Raw genomic sequence first — 22,999 nt, 5'->3', positions numbered from 1 at the left:
CAACAGAAGACAAATCGGGCAAATAATTTAAAAAGTGAACAAATAACACTGAGAACAAGAGCTGCAGAGACCCCGAAAGTGAATCCTCAGGCCGCGGAGTGAGTTCAGCACTAAGGTGAATAAAGACAGACCGGGAGGCCGATGACTGTGGGGCAATAACTGTTCCTGATCCAGGTAGCGTGGGACTCAAGACTACTGTACCTCCTGGCCAACGGCAGTGGCGAGAAGAGACAGGGAGATGGGTCAAATGCAGTCAGGCGGGGGTGAGGGTGGCAGGATCTTGGTTGGCACAGGCAAGAGGGCTGAGTACCGGTTCACTTTCTGCTCTCCTGCCTCGACATTTTAATCTGGCTCAACACTTTAATTGGCACAGAGTACCAAGGCTAAATACCGATTCATTTTATTGTCTTGTGCCTTGTTACTTTAATCGGACTTGAAGCTTGCCTCAGTGATGGCCATACATGCATTTGAGTGTCCTTACTTTTCTCGCTGTCTGGCAGGTAACTCATGTCCCATCTCCGTCTGGAATGACTAACATTGAATAAGTGGGCTATATTGTGTCGTTCAGTAAAGCATTAAATTATAATTGCTGGGACAATGGAAGGAAACCACTGGGAGCTGAGGCAACAATATGCACAGCAGAGTCCAAAATCATGAGACATAGGAGCAGAATTAGGCCATTAGACTCATGGAGTCTGCTCCGCCATTTAATTTTTCACTAATCTATTTTCCCTCTCAACCCCATTCTCCTGCTTTAACCCCCTAACCTTTCAAGCCCTGACTAATCAAGAACCCATAAACAAGCTCCAAAACCTAGGCCTCTGAAACTCCCTCTGCAACTGGACCTTTGACTTCCTCACTGGGAGACCATAGTCTGTGCGGATTGGAAATAACATTGCTTCCTCACTGACAATCAACACTGGTGCACCTCAAGGAAGCATTCTGAGCCCACTGCTCCACTCTCTCTACACCACGACCAGGCTAGGCACAGCTCATACACCATCTATAAATTTGACGATGACACAATTATTGTTGGCAGTATTTCAGATGGTGATGAGGAGGTGTCCGGGATAAATCAGCTGGTTGAGCGGTATCTCAACTATAGCCTTGCACTCAACATCAGTAAGACCAAGAAACTGATTATGGACTTCAGGAAGGAGAAGTCGAGGGAACACACGCCAGTCCTCATAAAGGGATCAGAAGTGGAATGGGTGAGCAGTGTCAAGTTCCTGGGTGTCATCTCTGAAGATCTTTCCTGGGCCCAGCTTATTGATTCAATTGCCAAGATGGCACATATTTTGTGAGGAGTTGAGGAGACTAGGTATGTCACCAAAGGCACCAACAAATTTCTACAGGTTTCTACAGGAGAGCATTCTAAATGGTTGTAACACCATCTGGTATGGAAACACCACTGCACAAGATTGAAAAAAGCTGCAGAAAGTTATAAACTCAGTCAGGTCCATCACAGATACAAGCCTCCCCAACATCCTGGATACCTTCAAGGGGCAATGTCTCAATTAAAAGTGGTATCCATCATTAAGGACATGCCCTCTTCTCATTGCTACCATCAAGGAGAAGGTACAAAATCCTGCTGCAAAAAACCAAATTTCACGACATTTGCCCGTGATATTAAACCTGACTCTGATTCATAGAAGCATAGAAAACCTACAGCACAATACAGGCACTTCAGCCCACAATGCTGTGCTGAACATGTATTTACTTTAGAAATTACCAAAGGTTACCCATAGCTCTCGTGACCTATCCATGAGTCTCTTAAAAGACCTTATCGTATCCGCCTCCACCACCAATGCCGGCAGCCCATACCATATGCTCACCACTCTGAGTAAAAAATTTACCTCTGACATTTCCTCTGTACCTACTTCCAAGCGCCTTAAAACTGTGCCCTCTCATGATAGCCATTTCAGTCCTGGGAAAAAGCCTCTGACTATCCACACGATCAATGCCTCTCATCATCTTATACACCTCGATCATGTTACCTCTCATCATCCAATGCTCCAAGGAGAAAAGGCCAAGTTCATTTAACCTATTCTCGTAAGGCATGCTCCCCAATCCAGGCAACGTCCTTGTAAATCTCCTCTGCACCCTTTCTATAGCTTCCACATTCTTCCTGTAGTTAGGTGACCAGAACTGAGCACAGTACTCCAAGTGGGGTCTGACCAGGGTCCTATATAGTTGTAACATTACCTTTCAGCACTTAAACTCAATCCCATGGTTGATGAAGGCCAATGCACCATATGCCTTCTTAACCACACAGCCAACCTGCACAGCAGCTTTGAGGGTCCTGTGGACTCAGACCTCAATATCCCTCTAATCCTCCACACTGCCAAGAGTCTTACCATAAATATTATATTCTGCCATCATACTTGACCTACCAAAATGAACCACTTCACACTTATCTGGATTGAACTCCATCTGCCACCTCTCAGCCCAGTTTTACATCCTATCGATGTCCCACTGCAACCTCTGACAACCCTCCACACTATCCAGAACACCCACAACCTTTGTGTCATCAGGAAATTTACTAACCCATCCCTCCACTTCCTCATCCAGGTCATTTATAAAAATCACAAAGAGAAGAGGGTCTCAGAACAGATCCCTGAGGCACACCGCTGGTCACCGACCTCCATGCAGAATATGACCTATCCACAACCACTCCTTGCCTTCTGTGGGCAAGCCAGTTCTGGATCCACAAAGCAAGGTCCCCATGATCCCATGCCTCCTTACTTTCTCAATAAGCCTTGCATGGGATAACTTATCAAATGCCTTGCTGAAATCCGTATACACTACATCTACTGCTCTACCTTCATCGACGTGTTTAGTCACATTCTCAAAAAATTCAATCAGGCTCGTAAGGCACGACCTGCCTTTCACAAAGCCATGCTATTCCTAATCATATTATGCCTTTCTAATTGTTCATAAACCCTGTCTCTTAAGATCTTTTCTATCAACTTACCAACCACTGAAGTAAGACTCACTGGCCTATAATTACCTGGGCTATCTCTACTCCCTTTCTTGAATAAGGGAAAAATATCTACAACCCTTCAATCCTCCAGAACCTCTCCCATCCCCATTGATGACGCAAAGATCATCGCCAGAGTCTCAGCAATCTCTGCCCTCACCTCCCACAGTAGCCTGGGGTACATCTCGTCCGGTCCCGGAGACTTAACCAACTTGATGCCTTCCAAAATCTCCAGCACATCCTCTTTCTTAATATCTACATGCTCAAGCTTTTCAATCCGCTGTAAGTCATCCCTACAATCACCAAGATCCTTCTTTAAGTACCTCTGCTATCTCCTCCGGTTCCATACACACTTTTCCACTGTCATACTTGATTGGTCCTATTCTCTCACATCTTATCCTCCTGCTCTTCACATACTTGTAGAATGCCTTGGGGTTTTCTTTAATCCTGCTCGCCAAGGCCTTCTCATGGTTCCTTTTGGCTCTCCTAATTTCATTCTTAAACTCCTTCCTGCTAGCCTTATAACCTTCTAGATCTCTATCATTACCTAGTTTTTTGAACCTTTCGTAAGCTTTTCTTTTCTTCTTGACTAGATTTTCAACAGCCTTTGTGCACCATGGTTCCTGTACCCTACCATCCGTTCCCCATCTCATTGGAACGTACCTATGCAGAACTCCATGCAAATATTCCCTGAACATTTGCCACATTTCTGCCGTAAACTTCTCTGAGAACATCTGTTTCTAATTTATGCTTCCAAGTTCCTGCCTGATAGCTTCATATTTCCCCTTACTCCAATTAAAGGTTTTCCTAGCATGTCTGTTCCTATCCCTCTCCAATGCTATGGTAAAGGAGATAGAATTGTGATCACTATCTCCAAAATGCTCTCCTATTGAGAGACCTGACACCTAACCAGGTTAATTTCCCAATACCAGATCAAGTACAGCCTCTCCTATTGTAGGCTTATTTACATATTGTGTCAGGAAGCCTTCCTAAACACACTTAACAAACTCCACCCATTCTAAACCCCTTGCTCTAGGGAGATGCCAATCAATATTTGGGAAATTAAAATCTCCCACCACGATAACCCTGTTATTATTACATGCTTCCAGAATCTGTCTCCCTATCTGCTCCTCAATGTCCCTGTTACCATTGGGTGGTCTATAAAAAACACCCAGTAGAGTTATTGACCCCCTTCCTGTTTCTAACTTCCACCCACAGACACTCAGTAGACAATCCCTCCATGACTTCCTCCTTTTCTGCAGCTATGACACTATCTCTCAACAGCAGTGCCACACCCCCACCTCTTTTGCCTCCCTCCCTGTCCTTTCTGAAACATCTAAAGCCTGGCACTCTAAGTAACCATTCCTGTCCCTGAGCCATCCAAGTCTCTGTAATGGCCACAACATCATAGCTCCAAGTACTGATCCATGCTCTAACCTCATCCACTTTGTTCATGATGCTTCTTGCATTAAAATAGACACATCTCAAACCATCGGTTTGAGCGTATCCCTTCTCTATCACCTGCCTATCCTCCCTCTCACACTGTCTCCAAGCTTTCTCTATTTGTGAACTAAACGCCTCTTCCTCAGTCTCTTCAGTTGGGCTCCCAACCCCCAGCAATTCTAGTTTAAACTCTCCCAATTGCCTTAGCAAACCTCCCTACCAGAATATTGGACCCCCTTGGATTCATGTGCAACCCATCCTTTTTGTACAGGTCATGCCTGTCCCAAAAGAGGTCCCAATGATCCAGAAATCTGAATCCCTGCCCCCTGCTCCAATCCCTCAGCCACACATTTATCCTCCACCTCACTTTATTCCTATACTCACTGTCACATGGCACAGGCATTAATCCCAAGATTACTATCTTTGAGGTCCTGCTTCTCAACTTCCTTCCTAACTCCCTGTAGTCGGTTTTCAGGACCTCCTCCCGTTTCCTACCTATGTCATTGGTCCCAATATGTACTACAACCTCTAGCTGTTCACCTGTCCACTTCAGGATACCGTGGACATGATCAGAAACATCCCAGATGCTGGCACCTGAGAGGCAAACTACCATCCGTGTTTCTTTCCTGCATCCACAGAATCGCCTGCCTGACCCCCTAACTATAGAGTCCCCTATTACTGCTGCCTTCTTCCTTTCCCTGCCCTTCTGAGCCACAGGGCCAGAATCTGTGCCAGAGGCGTGGCCACTGTTGCTTCCCCCAGGTAGGCCGTCCCCCCCCCCCCCCCAACGGTACTCAAACAGGTATACTTATATACTTATTGTTAAGGGGGGCAGCCACAGGGGTACTCTCCAGTATCTGACTCCTGCCCTTCCCTCTCCTGACTGTTACCGACTTATCTGTCTCCCGAGGCCCTGGGGTGACCACCTGCCTAGAGTTCCTCTCTCTCACCTCCTCACTTTCCCTGACCAGACGAAGGTCATTGAGCTGCATCTCCAGTTCCCTAACACGGTCCCTAAGGAGCTGCAGCTCAACAGTCCTGGCGCAGATGTAGCCGTCCAGGAGGCTGGGAGTCTCCTGGACATCCCACATCTGACACCCAGAACAGAACACCGGCTTCACAAACATACTTCCTGTTTCTATTCCTCACGGGTAACTTACCTCGCCTCAACTCATTATTGCCGAAGCCCGAATGAGCCAAAGCCCTACTACTCTGCCTGAGATCACTCCGTCAGTGACCGCTCCTTCGATAAGCGCTCCCCTGGGCAGTGTCTCCCTTTTATGCCTGAACCTTCCCTACTATCTAACTCACGATCGGTGCTCTGGTTATAGCCGCTGATAGGCCACGTACAGCGGACAAACACAGTTGAAGCTCCCTTTTTAAATAACCGCTGCCGACCTGAGAGAAATCCCTCTCGGTAAAGCTCTGTTGACGCCGCTGACAGGCCACGTACAGATTCAGATTAAATCTATTCAGGCACTGTGTGTCATTTTGCAAACACTTACCTCCATAACCAATAATAATTTCGTTACTGCATGTGGAACCATTGTTGTAGCACGTTTGCCATATATCAGTGCTGCTGATGTCATTGATCCACCAGGCCTATAGAAAATTAAACAATTTTGGAAAATTAAGCAATGGATAAAATGCATTTCCTTTCAAATGATGCTTGTAGCCTCAAAGTGGGACATCAAAAACTTTCTGTATTCTCTTTACAAGTTACTTAGACTTCGCAGCCTCACAGTGAGCGTTTATTTTGTTGGTCAGTCTAGAATTAAATAGCAGTGAAGGAGGTTATTGCACTCACTGGCTATATTGTAATGCTAGCCTAATCATCCCACACCTCACCTCATCCCATAACCCACTTGTTGCACCTTTATCCAGAAATTAAAAAGTACTCCAGTAACACACACAAACACTCAACAGGTCAGGTAGCATTTATGGAGGTGAACAAACAGATTTGGGCCGAAACCCTTCATCAGGACGGGGTGAAGGGACTCAGCCCGAAACGTCAAATCTATTCCTCTCCGTAGATACCACTGAGTCCCTCCAGCTGTGTGTGTGTGTGTGTGTGTGTGTGTGTGTGTGTGTGTGTGTGTGTGTGTGTGTGTGTGTGTGAGAGAGAGAGAGAGAGAGTGTGTGTGTCAGTTTGTATTTTCAGCATCTGCAGGGTCTCATTTGTTCCAGAAAGGGCCTAAATGTTTTTAAAAAGGTGAATGGGCACATTAAAATCATTATAATCATCCACAGAGAAGATGTAACCAAACTGAATATCACCTTTCCTGATAACGATTTCTTTGTTTAACATTCTTTATAATTTATTGTCGCCAAACAATTGATACTAGAACATACAATCATCACAGCGATATTTGATTCTGTGCTTCCCGCTCCCTGGATTACAAATATTAAATATTAAAAATAGTAAAAGTCAGTAAATATTAAAAATTTAAATTATAAATCATAAATAGAACATAGAAAAATGGGTAGTAAGGCAGTGCAAAAAAAAAAAACCGAGAGGCAGGTCCAGATATTTGGAGGTTACGGCCCAGATCCGGGTCAGGATCCGTTCAGCAGTCTTATCACAGTTGGAAAGAAGCTGTTCCCAAATCTGGCTGTTCGAGGCTTGAAGAAAGCAACATTCAGTTGTTTTCTTCAAGTCTCTATGAAGGGCCTAGAGATGTTTGTTTGCTTTTCATGCATTGAGATTTTTAATGAAGGTTATTACTGCTCTGTTTGGAAGATAAACGCAACCACTTGTAAATTCATCCTGCCGAAGGGTCTCAGCCCGAAATGCCCACTGTTCTTTTTTCCCCGATAGATGCTGCCTGGCCTGCTGAGTACCTCCAGCATTTTGTGTGTGTTGCTTGGATTTCCAGCATCTGCAGATTTTCTCCTGTTTGTAAATTCATTTCACGTGAAGTACTGCTCATTTTGCCAATGTTAGGGAAAGGATAAGGCAAGTACTGCCCTTCTGATCTGCAATGTACTAAGCACCTGGTACATTGAATCCATGCACCCCTGCCGAACTAAAGACTCAAAAGAAAAAGTTTACTCACATTATCTATCGTGGCAATGAACAGCAGTGCTGCTGTTGCTATGTGAAAGATGAGAATAAATCCCAGGAGCACCAACATCTTGTTGCTTCAAGATACAAAGTTCAGCTGAAAAATCCAAAAAGAGCAGATTAAGTTTTCACATTTCTTCTTTCATACATAACGATAAACAAACTCTGTGTGTGGTGCAGCATGATGGAAAATACAAGACTGTACAAATCACAAGGAAATATTTGTGGAAGGAACAGACATTAAATTTGGATCCAAGCACATCTGGCAAAACCATTAATTAAAATATTTCTCATGTAATATGTCTGCTTAATCTAGACAGTCAGTTCTTCAGTCCACAGTCCAATACAGCTCCTCAAAAAAAAGGCAACTCCAGACTTTCAAATGGTTGCCCACCAATATAGAAATTAACACTTGAACTAATCAATTCTTCTAATGGCGATGGAAGAGATCAACTCATTTTTGCCTCCTTCGGGTATGCATAGAATGTAACCTTTTGTGTTCCTGTTTCTTTTTTAAACATAATTACGCGATCAGAACTCTAAAAGTAGAGCTTGGCTGATAACTGAACTAGGATTGGCTCTGAGTATTTAACGGTCATATTTCTTGTCCTGCTAGTCGTTACAATTATGTCGCAAATGTTCCCTACTAAATATAACAACTCACCAGGACATTGGACCACTTGGCGGGTAATATATTAAACCACTATCAACTTGGAAAACAAATCAAGAACAGAATTTTCTTCCAGATTTTGGGAGTCTGCTTTTCAGTTCAAACATAACTGCTTGCTGAATCCAAAAATACTGTAACTTATAACACATGTTTCATTTTTGAAAGGTTTAACCCTCTGTTGTTTTAATGTTTGAAGAGATTTTTTACATAACCTATAGACGAATACAAAATATTAAAATGAGTAAGGAATAAAGTTTTGATAACTGCCACATGAGCAATAATTTGTAATTATGTAATTCTGTTTTTTGCAAGTTAAAATGCACAGTACTTTAGCTAAATAGAGAACTGAAACCTTCTCAATATAGTAATGTTATAAGAGTGCCCTACTCTTACTAAGAGCTGTGTTGAGGTACAGCTACTAGGACTTGATGTTTCAATCCCTATGGTAAGTCGGCACTCTCAATGTTGGCGGTGGGCTTGGAGTGGTGACAAGGAGGGAGGGTAGGTACGTCATCGGGGTCATCAGGTGGGCACCCTCCTTCTTTGATGTTTTGTTGATAAGCCCACGACGTCTCCAGAGGGCTCAATGGTGCTACCTGGTGTCCCAGATACAACCTCCTCAGTTCAATACCCTCCTGTCTTCATATTGCAGCCCAGTTGTTGTCTTTCCTTTTAATCCAAATCCAATTGCTGCTTTTTTCTGCTGCATTTGACAAGGACTTGATTGCTTGGTGGAGGAAGTGACCCCTCACCCCCATCTTCTTCAATAGACTGGTCGCACATGTAGCAACGAATCCCCTGCATCCCACTTCTACAGGGAAACTCTTGGTCTGCCAGCCATTCTGGACAGCTTCAGTTGCCAGTTCAGAGTACTTGGTCTTTTTCCCCTCATAAGCGTCTTCAACACCATCTCCCCATGGTACTGTCAATTCCACAACATATGCCAGCTTGGCTGTTGTGGACCACAGGACCATATCTGGCCAGAGTGTTGTAGCCGCAATGTCTGGGGAAATACAAGTTTTTTTTCCCAAGTACACATCCATTTTCCAATCCCGAGCTTACATCTTTTGATGTTATATGGTGCTCTGGAGGTTGGCCTGCTGGTACAAATCGTGTAATGTGGACATTTCCTGCCGATGTTTGTGGGAGAGCATTTGTGGTGACTCGCCTTTGTTCCAAGATTGATGCCAGCTGTCTGAGAACTTGGTTATGCTGCCAAGTGTACCGCACCTGGGTGAGGCTCGTGGTGAATCCTGTTAAAACGTGCCTTAGTGATGAAGGTGCTTAACAAAGAGAGCAAGCAGGGTCTTCTCCCCACCACTGGTTCAGGTTCTGGGGTGTGGGTAGGAGGTCATAAGTGGCTCTGATGACAAAACTTAGCCGAGATCCCTTCATCTCCCAGATGTCATGCCAGCTAAGTTTCCTCTTTTCCAGGCTCTCCCAATTAGTCCATTGGCCCTGCTTGGCCATTGAGATGGACCTGGCGGGTCTTAAATGGTAGAAAAGTCTGGCAGAATGATAACAACATGAAGTTGCAAATCACAGACAGGTGTAAACTCACATTTATTGTACAACCATCCACAGTTTAGTACTACTCAATATGAATATCAGTAAATGGTCTGAAATAATGCTTTAGTCAGACAATCCAAGAATTCCAATCAAAACATAGTAAGTGTAAAATGGATATTGCTTTTGTCTACAGATTTAAAAATAAAAGTCTGCTATTCCCCAGTATGAGAAACTGCAACGTCTCTTACTGCTCTCAAAGACCACACCTGGTTGATTTGAAGCCTGCAGTTCAGAGCACAAGTAAATCAAATGACGAACAGCAACTCCTCCCTCACAGTAATGAACAATTGCCCCTTTTGTTAACCGTTAAAAATGTACTCAACACGCAAATCAAGATGCAAACTGCACAAGCTCTCTCACCACCCCACCCACAAATCCAGTCCCTGGAACAAATTCTCCTTCCTCCATCTAAGACAAAAACTGAAAATCTGAACGTCAGTGTGCTTAAAGCAAACACCACAAAGGAATCAGGTCGTCTGCAACTTAAAATGTTCCGCTGATGGATGCTTTTCTAATGAGCTCAGGGTGTGGCCACTGTAAAATATATAATCTAAACTGACTCATTCCTACTGCAATGACAAATGCTCCTTCAATGTGTGTGGGTGCTCATCATTATATCCTAACAACATCTCAATTAGAAATGGAACAAGAGACAGTCAGACCGAAGAGCTATTTGAAGAGCTATGCTATGGAAAAGAGCCATATCATACAAGAGATAAAACTGTGGTTTTACAAATACCTTTGAAATGCCGCATGCTTAATAAAGGTTCCAAAAGGTTTAGACATTAGAATGCAGTGAATGAAAGCAGTCTAGTTCCATTATTTACATGCCAGTTCCATTATTCACAAGCTTACTTGACAATTCAAAGACATGCAGATACAACAAAGGGTGTTTGCTGTCAGCATTATCAACACGTTGGAAGCTGGGTGTGCACCACTTAAATTTAAATAGTCTGTATCAGGAGAAGGGAAGGGGGAGGAAAGCTCTTCAGAAAATTAAGAATAGTTACATAGAACATTATACTCAGGTCAACAAACATGAGAAAATCTGCAGATGCTGGAAATCCAAAGCCACCCAGAAAATGCTGGAGGAACTCAGCAAGTCAGGTAGCATCTATGGAAAGAAGTGAACAGTCAATTGTTTATTCTTTTCCATAGATGCTGCCCGACCTGCTGAGTTCCTCCAGCACTTAGTGTGTGTTGCAGTGTAAAACAGGTCCCCTGTCTGCGCCGGTCAGATTCCCTGTTGTACTAATCCATTTTCCAATCACTTGGCCTGAAGTCTTAGCATTTCAAGTGCACATCTAAATATTTCTTGAATGTGGGAGTATCTGCCACCACCACATTCCCAGGCAATGCATTTTAGAAATTAGTACATAAATACCACAATATGGCCAACAATCCTGAATGACAGGGGTACTACCCAATCATCCTCACCCTGCCCGGGACATTGTTATCACCCCACACACTCCCAGCTGAAGTTGTTTGTGCCTTTGGCATTTCCTGCTGCTTCTATTGCCAATTCTCACGGTACCTTACAGCACAAAGGCAGAAAGATAAAGCCCCAACAACATCAGAGCTGGGGTGAATTTGATAACTTAAAGTCAATGCCAGATAGTTGCTATTTTCTCATCATTGTAGCATCAGCAGGCCAAGATGAAACTGAAAAACAACATGAGCAAACTGTTATAAAAGGAGCTGAAAAGGTACACAGCACTGCAATCCTTCTGTGGGAACCACGATTTGTAAATGTTAACTGCCTTGCAATTCCACTCTGGTCTGTGTAGTTTATGCTATAAAGTAAATTTACTAGTTTATATGGGCGCTTAAGGGTACCACTGCCTGGTAAACCTCCTAATAGTGTGAGAATTGATAGGATATAAAGTTCAAGTTCATTGTCATCTGGCTGGACAACCAAACGAAACAGCGTTCCTCCAGACCACAGTGCGTCAATGATACGCATATCACACACAGTATTTAAAACTAAACATTACTAAAAATCAGTTAATAAAACATAACTCAAAATGCATCTGAACTGCTCAGCGGAGATAAACAGGAAACAGTACAGTAAACAGCTCGTTGTCCTAGTGACAAGACTTGGTGGTGGCAGGGTATTCATTAGTCTCACCGCCTGAGGGAAGAAACCGTTACGTGCTCTGGCTGCCCTAGTCCCCATGCTCCTGTACCTCCTTCCTGACAGCAGTGGGTCTAAGAGATTGTGGGATGGGGGGGCAGGGATCCTCAACAAAGCTTCAGTTTCTTCTCATGCAACGCTCCAGGAAAATGTCACAAGTAGGGGGAGAGGGAGACCCGCTAAAGCTCTCGGTAGGTTTTATCACCCTCTGCGCGGTCTTGCAGTCTGATGCCTCGATCCAGTGAAGAAATATTTCATTCATTCCACTTACACAGATTTTGCTGTACAAATATTTTATTACAGAAACCTTATTTCCCATCCATCCAGATCTCCAACTCATCCCCGATCTACATGTAGATCCCTCCAACTACGACCAGCCTTCCAAAGATCACTGGGAATGTTTGACAGGATGCGGTTGCTTAAATGCAGACCATTACAAAGTAGATTTTTTTTTAAATGGATACTTACGCACAGACAGTCATCAGGTTTTAGATCTAGTTACCTGCTCTTCAGTGGCCTGTGTTGGCTCTGTGTGTTGGGCAGCAAAATGTGCAAATAGTAACAAGAATTGCTTCCATATTTAACTTGCAAACATTGAAATGAGTTTTGCAACTGCCATTTTGAAACATTCTCAGTTTTACAAACAATGGTTCAAAGATTCATTTTATTTCAAAGTATACTCGTTCAATACAACTCTGATACTTGTCTTCTCCAGATAGCCATGAATTATGGAAGGACCATGGGTGTGGATGAAAGAATAGACATCAACTCCCCCACTCCACCCCCAGCAGAAAAAAAAGAAAGAAAACTCGCAAACCCCAAAATTCCCCTCCCCCCACAGAAAAAACGACAGCAAAAATAACAGGCCGCAACTCCCTCACCCACGGAAAAATAAACAGCCGCAATAACAATCCGCGACCGTTCACTTGCATAAAAGAGTGACAACAGCACCAAAGGCCCCCGAGCCTGTAGAACGTAAAGTGAGTAGAGCAGACGTATAGAATGTCACCTCACAGTTCAATTTGAAATTAATGTTTACAGCAACTTCACCAGTAATTCAATGTTCAGCCCTACGTTTATTACATATTTCTATCTGCCACAGACATAAACACAGCAATTCTGGCCTGCAGACAAACCATCTGGCCAAGATTACAGGGGCAAAACCTTACGCATACTATTATTGTAACAGATGAGGTTCCACTAAACCCTTACCTCAAGCAGAAACTATATTTGGATTTTGATCTCTCTGGACAAGATGGATGCCTTTGTCCGCTTCTTGCTGGGTGGCGATCAACACACAGGTGACATTTAAACTTACAACAGAGGAATGGAAGGTTACCAGAACCAATATTTTCCCATCTCACATTTGGCGCATTAAATTGGTTGTTGGCAAATGTGTGTTACTTTAAGACCATCACTCCTTAAGGGTTGTATTTTGTGATGAATTGATCACAACACTGCAAATTTTTTGTAAGCTCCAGTGCATTAAGAGCCCTTGAATAAAATTACTACAAGTCTTAGGATTATATATATATATATATATATATATATATATATATAGGGCTAGGGTGCCTCACACTTTTGCAGAGTACTGTAGTAATTTTATGTATTGCACTGTACTGCTGCCTCAAAACAAAACACCACGTATGTGAGTGATGATAAACCTGATTCTGGTATGGGTCTATATTATGGACTGAGAGTGGGAAGGGTCAGGGAGAGGGGAATCGTGGTTGGGAAAAGGGGAAGGGAAAAGGGAAACACCAGAGAGACGTTCAGTAATGATCAATAAACCAATTGTTTGCAATCAAATTACCTTGCCTGGCGTCACAGGGCTGGGTGTGTCTGCACCTGTACCACCCTCCCCCTTCACCCAGCACTCTTTCTCTGCCACCTGCCCCACACCCCTCGCACCATGCACCACCCTTGCCATTCCCAGCATCCTTTGCTCCTACCAGATTGACTTAAACTGACAAATACAATACTGTGTAAAACCCTTAGGCACCCTAGCTATCCCATTATGTACCTCAGACTTTTGTACCTTGTTCAAACTCCTCTATCAGTCTGTACATTCTGAAATAGGCTTCACGAAGTTAAGAACCCATCGAACCACAATAATTATAAGGCTCTTCAGTCAAACCCCTCCCTACCAACCAAGTCAACCATCTGGGCGAGTCCTGTTTGCTGGCAGTTGGCTCATACCACTTTAAAAATTTCCTCTCCAGGTAACGTTCCCAATGTCTTTCAGACATTGTAATTATATTCACCTCTACCACTTCCCAATCCAGGGTTTCAATCTACGTGTTAAAGCTCTTGATTTAACATTGAATATAAATGGGAAAATTGGTCATGTTCTGGCAAATGAAATTCTCCAATCTTGGAAACGTACGAGTTAAAGCTGAACAAATGTACACAAATGAAAATAGATCAAAATAAGTTCAAGTTAGATACATTTTCATTTTGTAGGGATTTTAATGCTAATAGCACACCCAATCAACAAAACTAGCTGTTCCATCTTTGCTATTTAAGAGAGTCAAACAGCATTAAATAACAGCACTGACAACCTGCGAAGAGCTATACATTTACACTGCGAAAATTGCATCTCTAACATCGGGTTTGTATAATTTATTATGAGAGGCCTAGAGTATAAAATCAAGGAGGCAATGCTGAGGTTTTATAAGGCATTGGTCATACAGCACTTGGTGAGCAATTTTGGGCCCCTTATTTATTTAGAGCTAGAGCACGGTCGAGGCTCTTGCGCCCCAACGAGCCTGTGCTGCCCAATTACACCCATGTGACCAATGAACCTACTAACCCAGATGACTTTGGAGTGTAGAAGGAAACCCGCACGGTCACAGGGAGCACATACAAACTCCTTACTAACAGTGGTGAGAATCGCACCTGGGTCGCTGGCGCTGCAGAGCGTTATGCTAACCGCCACACTACTGTCCAACCCAGAGTGTGCTGGCTTTGGAGAGGGAGTCCAATGCCAGCAAGATTCACAAGAATGGTCCTGGGAATGAAAAGCTTAACATGTGAGGAGCATTTGACGTGTCTGGGCCAGTGCTTGTCTGGAGTTGAGAAGAATGAGGGTGGGGGAAGATTTTATTGAAACCTACCAAATATTGAAAAACCTAGACAGAAAGGACATGCAAAGAAAGTTTCCTATTGTGGGGGAGTCTAGAGCACAGCCTCAGTATACCAAGACTCCCTTTAGAACAGAGATAAAGAGAAATTTATTTCGCTGGAGGTGGTGAATCTGTGGAATTCATTGCCACAGGCGGCTGGGGAGGTCAAGTCATTGGGTGTATTTAAAGCGGAGGTTGATAGATTCTTAATTAGTAAGGGCATCAATGGTTACAAGGAGAAGGCCGGAGAATAGGGTTGAGAAGGATATTGATTAAATAGTGCAGCAGACTCAATGAATGGCCTAGTTCTTCTCCTATTGTCTACAGCAGTATAGAACATATAACATTATGGCACAGGACAGGTCATATGGCCCATGATGTTGTCCTGGCCACTTAACCTGCTCTAAGACCAGTCTAACCCTTCCTTCCTACATATGCCCTCTACTTGTCTATCATCCATATGCCTATCTAACTATCTCTTAAATAACTGCAATGTTTGATAACCTAACAGTCAGTCGGTGTTGATAGGTTGAAGTTGCTTTACATTGTTAAGCAAACATCCTTTGTGGGCAATCATCCTCGGCCCCGCTCCCACCAGCTGCAAGATGGTTGTTACAGCACATAGTTATACTCCAGAGCAACCCCTACACAACAGTTAGAAGGTGAAATCAATGGCATTTGAAAGAAATGTTAGTATGCATAGCGATGTGTCAAAGGAATATTGTTACTCAATATTCTCCCTGATACAAGAGGTCTCAGGGTTACTGCTGTACAGTGAATATTTCTATAGATTCAGCCTTGTGGTTTCTTGGGGGAGCATGTGGTGTACTGGAATCTCTAGCTGGAGTGAGGTGACCAGGGAGAGTACATACTCAATCAGCAGTAAGTGTTCCTTTACAGCATGCTCACTACAATGCCACCCACTCCTATTAAGCCTTTGAGTTTGTTGTGGTGAATTTATCCGGGAGTAATTCCAGTGTCACTAACCAAGGAACCTACAGCTTGAATTCTGTAAACCTACACTCAGTGGCCACTTTATTAGGTGCACCTGCTTGTTAATGTAAATATCTAATCAGCAACTCAATGCATAAAAGTATGCAGGCATGGTCAAGAGGTTCTAGGTGATCTAAGTGACTTTGAGCCGTGGAATAATTGTTGGTGCCTGAGGGGGTGGTTTGATTATCTCAGAAACTGCTGACCTAGCAAGTTGGCGCCGGTGAACCACGGCTACGTTCTGCGGGCTACATACAATCTCCCGGGATTTTCATGTACAACAGTCTCTAGAGTTTACAGAGAACAGTGTGAAAAACAAAAAGCATCCAGTGAGCAGCAGTTCTGTGGGTGAAAATGCCTTGTTAATGAGAGAGGTCAGAGGAGAAAGGCCAGACTGGTTCACACTGACAGGCAGGTAACAGTAACTCAAATAACCACGCATTAGATGCCTCGTTACTGAGAAGGACAAGGGGAGATGCATGAAAAAGCCAACACCCACAGATCTCCTTTCAAGTCACAGCTTAAGCCATGTTGGAAATATCCCCAGTGATTCATTGTGACAAATTTTATATTGTATTATTTATATATATCTCAAAATAAACTTTTTTATTAGGAATAAAGTTACAAGAATAAACCGTGCAAGCTCTTTCATTCTTATATTCATAGTCAGTACTGTTTTATTGCACTCCTTAAAGCCAGTAGGCCTGTTGCCACTTGTGACCCCCCCACCCCCTCGGGTCGTACTTGTGACACGTTGGGAAAGATCCCAGGATCCCTTATACCGCCTTCCCCACTCTGACAGCAATGATCCAAGAGATGCCCTCCACCTCCAAGGGCAGGTAAGAATAGGCGATAAGTGCTGGTCTTACCAACAACCCTGACATCCCGTGAAATGAATGCGTTAAAGAGGTTGGCCTATGTTTTACCTCCACGATGGCTTCCTGTGCTTTACAACTCAAATCTGCGTTACTAAAACTAAACTTAACGAGAGGAGAAGCAGACGTTGAGAATCTTGGCTTTGGTTAGTTGATGTTACGAGCTGGGAAAGATGAAAATATCTAGAGAATTTGATACTCGTGATTAGACCAGTGAAATGCCACTGTTAGAGAACACAGCAGAATGTTTGTGCTTACGATGGTAATTAAATCTAATTTTACACAACAGCTCATTTTAAAAACCAACAACACAGCACAGAGAAGAGTTCCGAGCTTTTTACAGAGCTCTGCCCACTCATCCAATGATGCTATGAAACATACATCGGCAGATTCTGACACAACCAATCTGACTGCCAGATAGACTTGAGGGGGAGAAATGCTGCAAAAATCTTCTCAGGATGAACATAAATCTTGCAAACCTTACACGTGAAGAAACTATACCAGCAGTAATTGCCAGATGAGGAGCAGTCAGATCTGAATCTTTGTTTTGGAGTATTAATTATTGTTTCTGGTTTGAGTGTGAGGGTCAGTACACGCGTGGGTGGTGAAAAGGGCTGTGTTTTTTTAAGACTTCAACGTACTGTTACAGGGATGCTTGCTGTCTTTCGCCGTACAGTGTCTCCTTTTTAATTTGAGTTTGAGGATCAGCTCCTGTGTGGGTGGTGAAAAGAACTGAATCAGAATCAGAATGAGCAGCAGTTCAGTATCACCGACACATGTCGTGAAATTTGTTTTGCAACAGCAGTGCAGTGCAATATATAACAACAAACTATGAGTTAGACATATAGATAAAGTGGATTTCAGTTAATTGGAACATATCAGCACCAGTAAATTTTGGACCAGTTAAGCAGCTGCCCTAATTAGCCAAAGTTTCATGGAAATAATTTAAAAGGTATTAAAAAAGCCAAACTACTGTTCAACTGAGAACCAAATTATGTACTTAAATGAATTACAGAACAAATTAGATCACTATCAATTCTACTGGTGGTTGTCCTTTATATCCGACGGTTGTGTTTGCGCACAACCACAATTAAATAAAAGCACGCACGTGGGAGATGGGTTTAACTGGCGTATTCACATGAGGGGGAGAGGGGGAGAGGGGGAGAGGGGGAGAGGGGGAGAGGGGGAGAGGGGGAGAGGGGGAGAGGGGGAGAGGGGGAGAGGGGGAGAGGGGGAGAGGGGGAGAGGGGGAGAGGGGGAGAGGGGGAGAGGGGGAGAGGGGGAGAGGGGGAGAGGGGGAGAGGGGGAGAGGGGGAGAGGGGGAGAGGGGGAGAGGGGGAGAGGGGGAGAGGGGGAGAGGGGGAGAGGGGGAGAGGGGGAGAGGAATGCATGTGCGCAGACAACAGATCAATATGTATCTGAGGTTGAGGGGAGCCATTGCTCTAAAAGAAATAGATTCACACATTACACCGACGATGACAGGAAACCTGTGTTTGAGAGTTTTTAAAGTCAAAAAGCTGTTGCACTGGGCAGTTCCATTCTCTTGACCTCAGAAGTTCAGTGGGACGAGTAGACATCGCAACTGGGGTTGTCCCTGACTGCAGTAGATGGCCATGGCTTCCGTGCCTCATCATGCTCTTCACAGAACCATCTTGCTGGTCATTGGATTGCACTGTAGATCTCTTCCACCCAGTGTCTGCCGGAGCTGATTTTGCATGGTAGGACAGGCATGTCCCTTTCTGACTGTAGTATGAGACCAGCCAGCTACCCTCACCTGGTTTAGCCCACCTGTCGAAGCGGTGTACTGGGGTGTGGACGCTGTTGCATGCAAACAACTACTTGGAGCCACAGGTGACATCTGAGTGGGGACCAATGATAACATTCAAGATAATTGTCGATACCTTCAAATTCTTCCTAATTCCTAACTTGCTGAAGCAGTGAAATTGTTTAATTTTCACTCCCGGCCATTTCTGGCATTTCCAAATCTGAATGCTTGAAACTGCAGTGAGCAAAACAGTCCTGAATTGTCTTACTGCTTACTTCTCACCAACTACCAGTGGCACAAGTCGCTGCTCTTTGAACACAAACGCATGCAGCCAACGCTATATAAAAACTGTTTGTTCTCACCACAGTGTAGTAACTAGCAGTCACGTGGCCTGCAATCGACTGAAGCTAGTTAGAACATGTTTGGCAACAGTCTCCTGTCCCAGTTAAATGGCATATTGTCCCAAATAAACAATGGAATATGGGCTATTTTCTTGATTCATTTTTGTTCTTTAGAAGTTCACAAATAAGCCGCTGCGGCGATTATTAACCAATAGCCCAATTAACTGGAATTCACTGGGCGTCTGCTTATAATTAAATTAAATAAATCATGGAAATCGGTTAGGTCTTGACACTGGGGAGGCTAGTGTCCAGGATGGAAGCCGCTGGGTCTGCCATTCTCTGCAGCATTTTCTGATCCTGTGCAGTGGCTCCTCCAAACCAGACAGTCATGCGACCAGTTAGAATGCTCTCCATGGTACATCTGTAGAAATTTGCTACTGTCTTTGGTGACATACCACATCTCCTCAAACTCCTAATGAATCATAGCCACTGACATGCCTTCTTTGTAACTGCATCAATATGCCAGGCCCAAGATAGATCTTCAGAGATGGTGACACCCAGGAACTTGACCTTGAACTGGATTGTGCTCTTCTAAAGTTCAACATATTGTTACTGCGTGCTTCATATCCTTCATTGCATCTCCTTTATTGCAAGAATTAACATTTACGGCTAGACTTTGCAAAAGCGATTTCAAATGAAGGGGTAAGGAGCCTAGAGCTTTTAAACACTTTTCTTATATTTAATCATGAATAATAAAGAAATGGAGACACAAATTTTGAAGGCAATGATCAAATGTGAGAAGTCAGAATTCCTGACAATCGAATCTTGTGGCTTAGGTTTTACATTGAATGGTTTGCCATGAAATTGAACTGAAGTGCACCTATTTGCAACTTCTTACACAGACCACGTTAAGAAATTGGAGCTGGAGCCAGGCGGGAGGCTGAGAGGTAGATCAACAGGACAAACAGGGAGCTAGTTACACTCAAGGTGCAGGACGCAGGTAACTGGGTGACCATCAGAAGGGGAAAAGGGGATAGGCAGCCAGTGCAGAGTACCCCTGTGGCATTCCCCTCCAACAACAGGTATACCGCCTTGAATACTGTTGAAGGAGGTGGTGGCTTAGCAGAGGAAAGTCAGGTCTCTGGCACTGAGTCTGGCTCTGTGGCTCAGAAGGGAAGGGAGAGCAAAGATGTGTTGTAACGATAGGGGATTCATTGGTTAGGGGACTAAACAGTAGATTTTATGGACAAGAACAAAATTCCCAGATGGTATGTTGCCTCCTGTGTGCCAGGGTGCGGGCCATCTCGGATCGAGTCCTCAGCACTCTTAAGTGGAAGGGTGACAAGGTCCTACAAAGTGAGTTCAGGGAGTTAGGTGCTAAGTTAAAGGACAGGATCTCCAGGGTTGTCACCTCAGGATTGCTACCCACGTCATATGCTGGTGAGGCCAGAAATAGGAAGTTCATACAGTTTAACATGTGGCTAAGGAGTCAATGCAGAGGACAGTGCTTCAGATTTTTGGATCCCTGCTCTGTTTTCCAGGGAAGGTGGGATCTGTACAGAAGGGCAGGTCTGTACTTGAACTGGAGAGAGACTAATTCCTTGCAGGAAGATTTGCTAATGCTGCATGGGTGGGTTGTTGCAGGGACATAGCAGCCAGAGTGCCAGTGCAGATGGTGGATTTGTTGTGAGGAAAGCTGTTGTTAAGCCAACATATTGTACATACAAAGTCAGGAACTGAAAGATTGAGCATGGTGGGGTTAATGTTCTGAGCTGCGTATATTTTAATGCAAGGAGTATTGTAGGAATGGCGAATGAGTTCAGGGCATGGATCAGCATGTGGAATTATGACATTGTAGCCATTAGTGAGACTTGGTTGCTGGAGGGACAGGACTGGTAGCTTAGTGTTCAGGGTTCAATTGCTTTAGACGTGACAGAACGGGATGGATTAAAGGAGGAGGGGTGGAATTACTAGTCTGAGAAAATGTCACAGCAGTACTCGGACAAGACAGGCTGGGGAGCTTGTCTACTGAGGCTTGAAAGGTGGAACTGAGAATCAAGAGAGGGATGACCATATTAAGGGGATTATATTATAGACGACCCAACTGTCCATGTTTGTACAAGTTTATAGAGAGATCACAGACTTTTGCAAGAGACATAAGATTGTGATAGTAGGTGATTATAACTTCCCACATATTAACTAGGAGTCCCATACTGTAAAAGGGCAGGATGGAACTGAGTTTGTCAAATGTGTTCATGAAAGATTTCCTCAATCAATACATAGATGTCTGAACTAGAGAGAATGCGATACTAGATTTCCTATTAGGGAATGAGACAGAGCAGGTGACAGAGGTTTGTGCACAGACACACTTCACATCTAGTGATCATAATGCCATTAATTTCAAGATAATTATGAAGAAGGATAGGCCTAATCTTTGGGTTGAGATTATAAATTGCAGAAAGGCCAATTTAGATGGCATCAGAAAGGAGCTGGTAAGTATAGATTGGGGCATGTTGTTTTCTGGCAAAGATGTATTTATAAGTGGGAAGCCTTAAAAAGTGAAATTTTGAGAGTACAGAGTTTGTACGTTCCTGTAAGAATGAAAGGCAAGGATAACAGATTTTCGAAACATTGGTTTTCAAGAGAATTGAGGCCCTGGTTAAGAAAAAGGAGGTGCATAGCAGGTTATAGGTAGGAAGGAGCAAATGAGGTACTTGAGGAGTATAAAAAATGCAAGAGAACACTTAAGAAAATCAGGAGGGCTGAAAGAAGGCACAAGGTTACTCAAACAAACAAGCTGAAGTTGAATCCTAAGGGCTTCAACAGATATACAGTATTAAGAGCAAAAAGGATAGCAAGGGACAAAATTATCCTCTGCAACATCAGACTGCTCATCTATTCAAGGAGCTGAAAGCGATGGACACTGAGTCTATAGAAGTGAGTCAAGCAACGGTGAGGTCACGGAGGAGGTGTATGCTGTCTTGAAGAAAACTCCGGTGGATAAATCCCCAGGGCTTCACAAGGTGTTCTCTTGGACCTTATGGGAGGCTAGTGCAGAAACTGCAGGGCCCAACCACAGATATATTTAAAACGTCCTTAACCATGGGTGAGGTGTCGATGGACTGGAGGATAGTTAATGTTGTTCCGTTGTTTAAGAAAGGCTCGATGAATAAGCCAGGAAATTATAGGCCAGTGTGCCTGACATCTGCAGTGGGTAAATTATTGCTATTTATTCTAAGGCACTGGATAGATACAGAACTGTGCAAAGATCTTTCACACACATATAACTAAGGTTCCTGAAACACTTCCACTCTACTGTATTTGTCAACGTGGAGCGGAGACCAAGTTTATGTAGCTGGTGGGCTCAAAAAATGTTTAGAAAGTCGAGAGTGGAGTGCCGTGGGAGGGGTGTGGGGCAGGTGGCGGAGAAGGAAATCCAGGTGTGAGTGCAGACACATCCAGTCCTGGGACACCGGGCAAGGTTGTTTGATTCCAAACAATTGGTTTATTGATCATTACAAAATATCTCTCTGATGTTTCCTTCTCCCTCCTCTCTCTCATCCCCTTTTCCCAACGACTGTCCTCTTCCTACCCCCTTCCCGCTCTCAGTACACAAGAAATCAACTTAACCATCACTCACATATATCAAGACTTTTTTTTGAGGCAGCAGTACAGTGCAATACATAAAATTACTTAAGTACTGTGCAACCTTGATATATATATATTTTGCACAATACTGCATGGTTTTGAATAGGCACAGACTGATTAGGGATAGTCAGAGTGACTTGGGTCTCCTGAGACACTAAAATCCAATTTGACATGCAAGTACAGCAAGTCATTCATTAAGCAAACAATACATTAGCTTTTCCTGTGTAAGGTTTTGAGTGCAAGAGAGATGATCTTGTTCCAATTATGAAAAATGCAACTGAATTGCTGCACCCAGGTCTAGTCTCTACCCAAGAATAAACTTGTAATGAAGGAACACAGTGCATGTTCCCAGGAACCAATCTGGTGATACATGGAGATGATGGGGAGGGGAA

At 43.7% G+C, this 22,999-nt stretch overlaps 1 protein-coding gene across 2 annotated transcripts in view; it reads right to left on the bottom strand.

The window, feature by feature from the left end:
• emp2 (epithelial membrane protein 2) overlaps nt 1-22,999 on the bottom strand; it is a 55,935-nt gene that overhangs the window by 6,933 nt on the left and 26,003 nt on the right. The window contains exons 1-3 of one of the 2 annotated variants that reach the window (XM_072268953.1): nt 7,882-7,900; nt 7,480-7,584; nt 5,929-6,025 (exon numbers count right to left, since the gene is read on the bottom strand). In XM_072268953.1, coding sequence (XP_072125054.1) covers nt 5,929-6,025; nt 7,480-7,557 — 175 coding nt within the window. In that variant the 5' untranslated portion in view covers nt 7,558-7,584; nt 7,882-7,900. Of the gene's footprint in view, nt 1-5,928; nt 6,026-7,479; nt 7,585-7,881; nt 7,901-22,999 lie in introns of those variants that run through there. The other variant, XM_072268952.1, reaches the window with a different exon arrangement.

Source organism: Mobula birostris, chromosome 9 (genome assembly GCF_030028105.1).
Source record: "Mobula birostris isolate sMobBir1 chromosome 9, sMobBir1.hap1, whole genome shotgun sequence".
Taxonomy (NCBI): Eukaryota; Metazoa; Chordata; class Chondrichthyes; order Myliobatiformes; family Myliobatidae; genus Mobula; species Mobula birostris.
The sequence above is the reverse complement of the archived record's forward strand: the minus strand, read 5'-3'. Positions and strand labels throughout refer to the sequence as shown.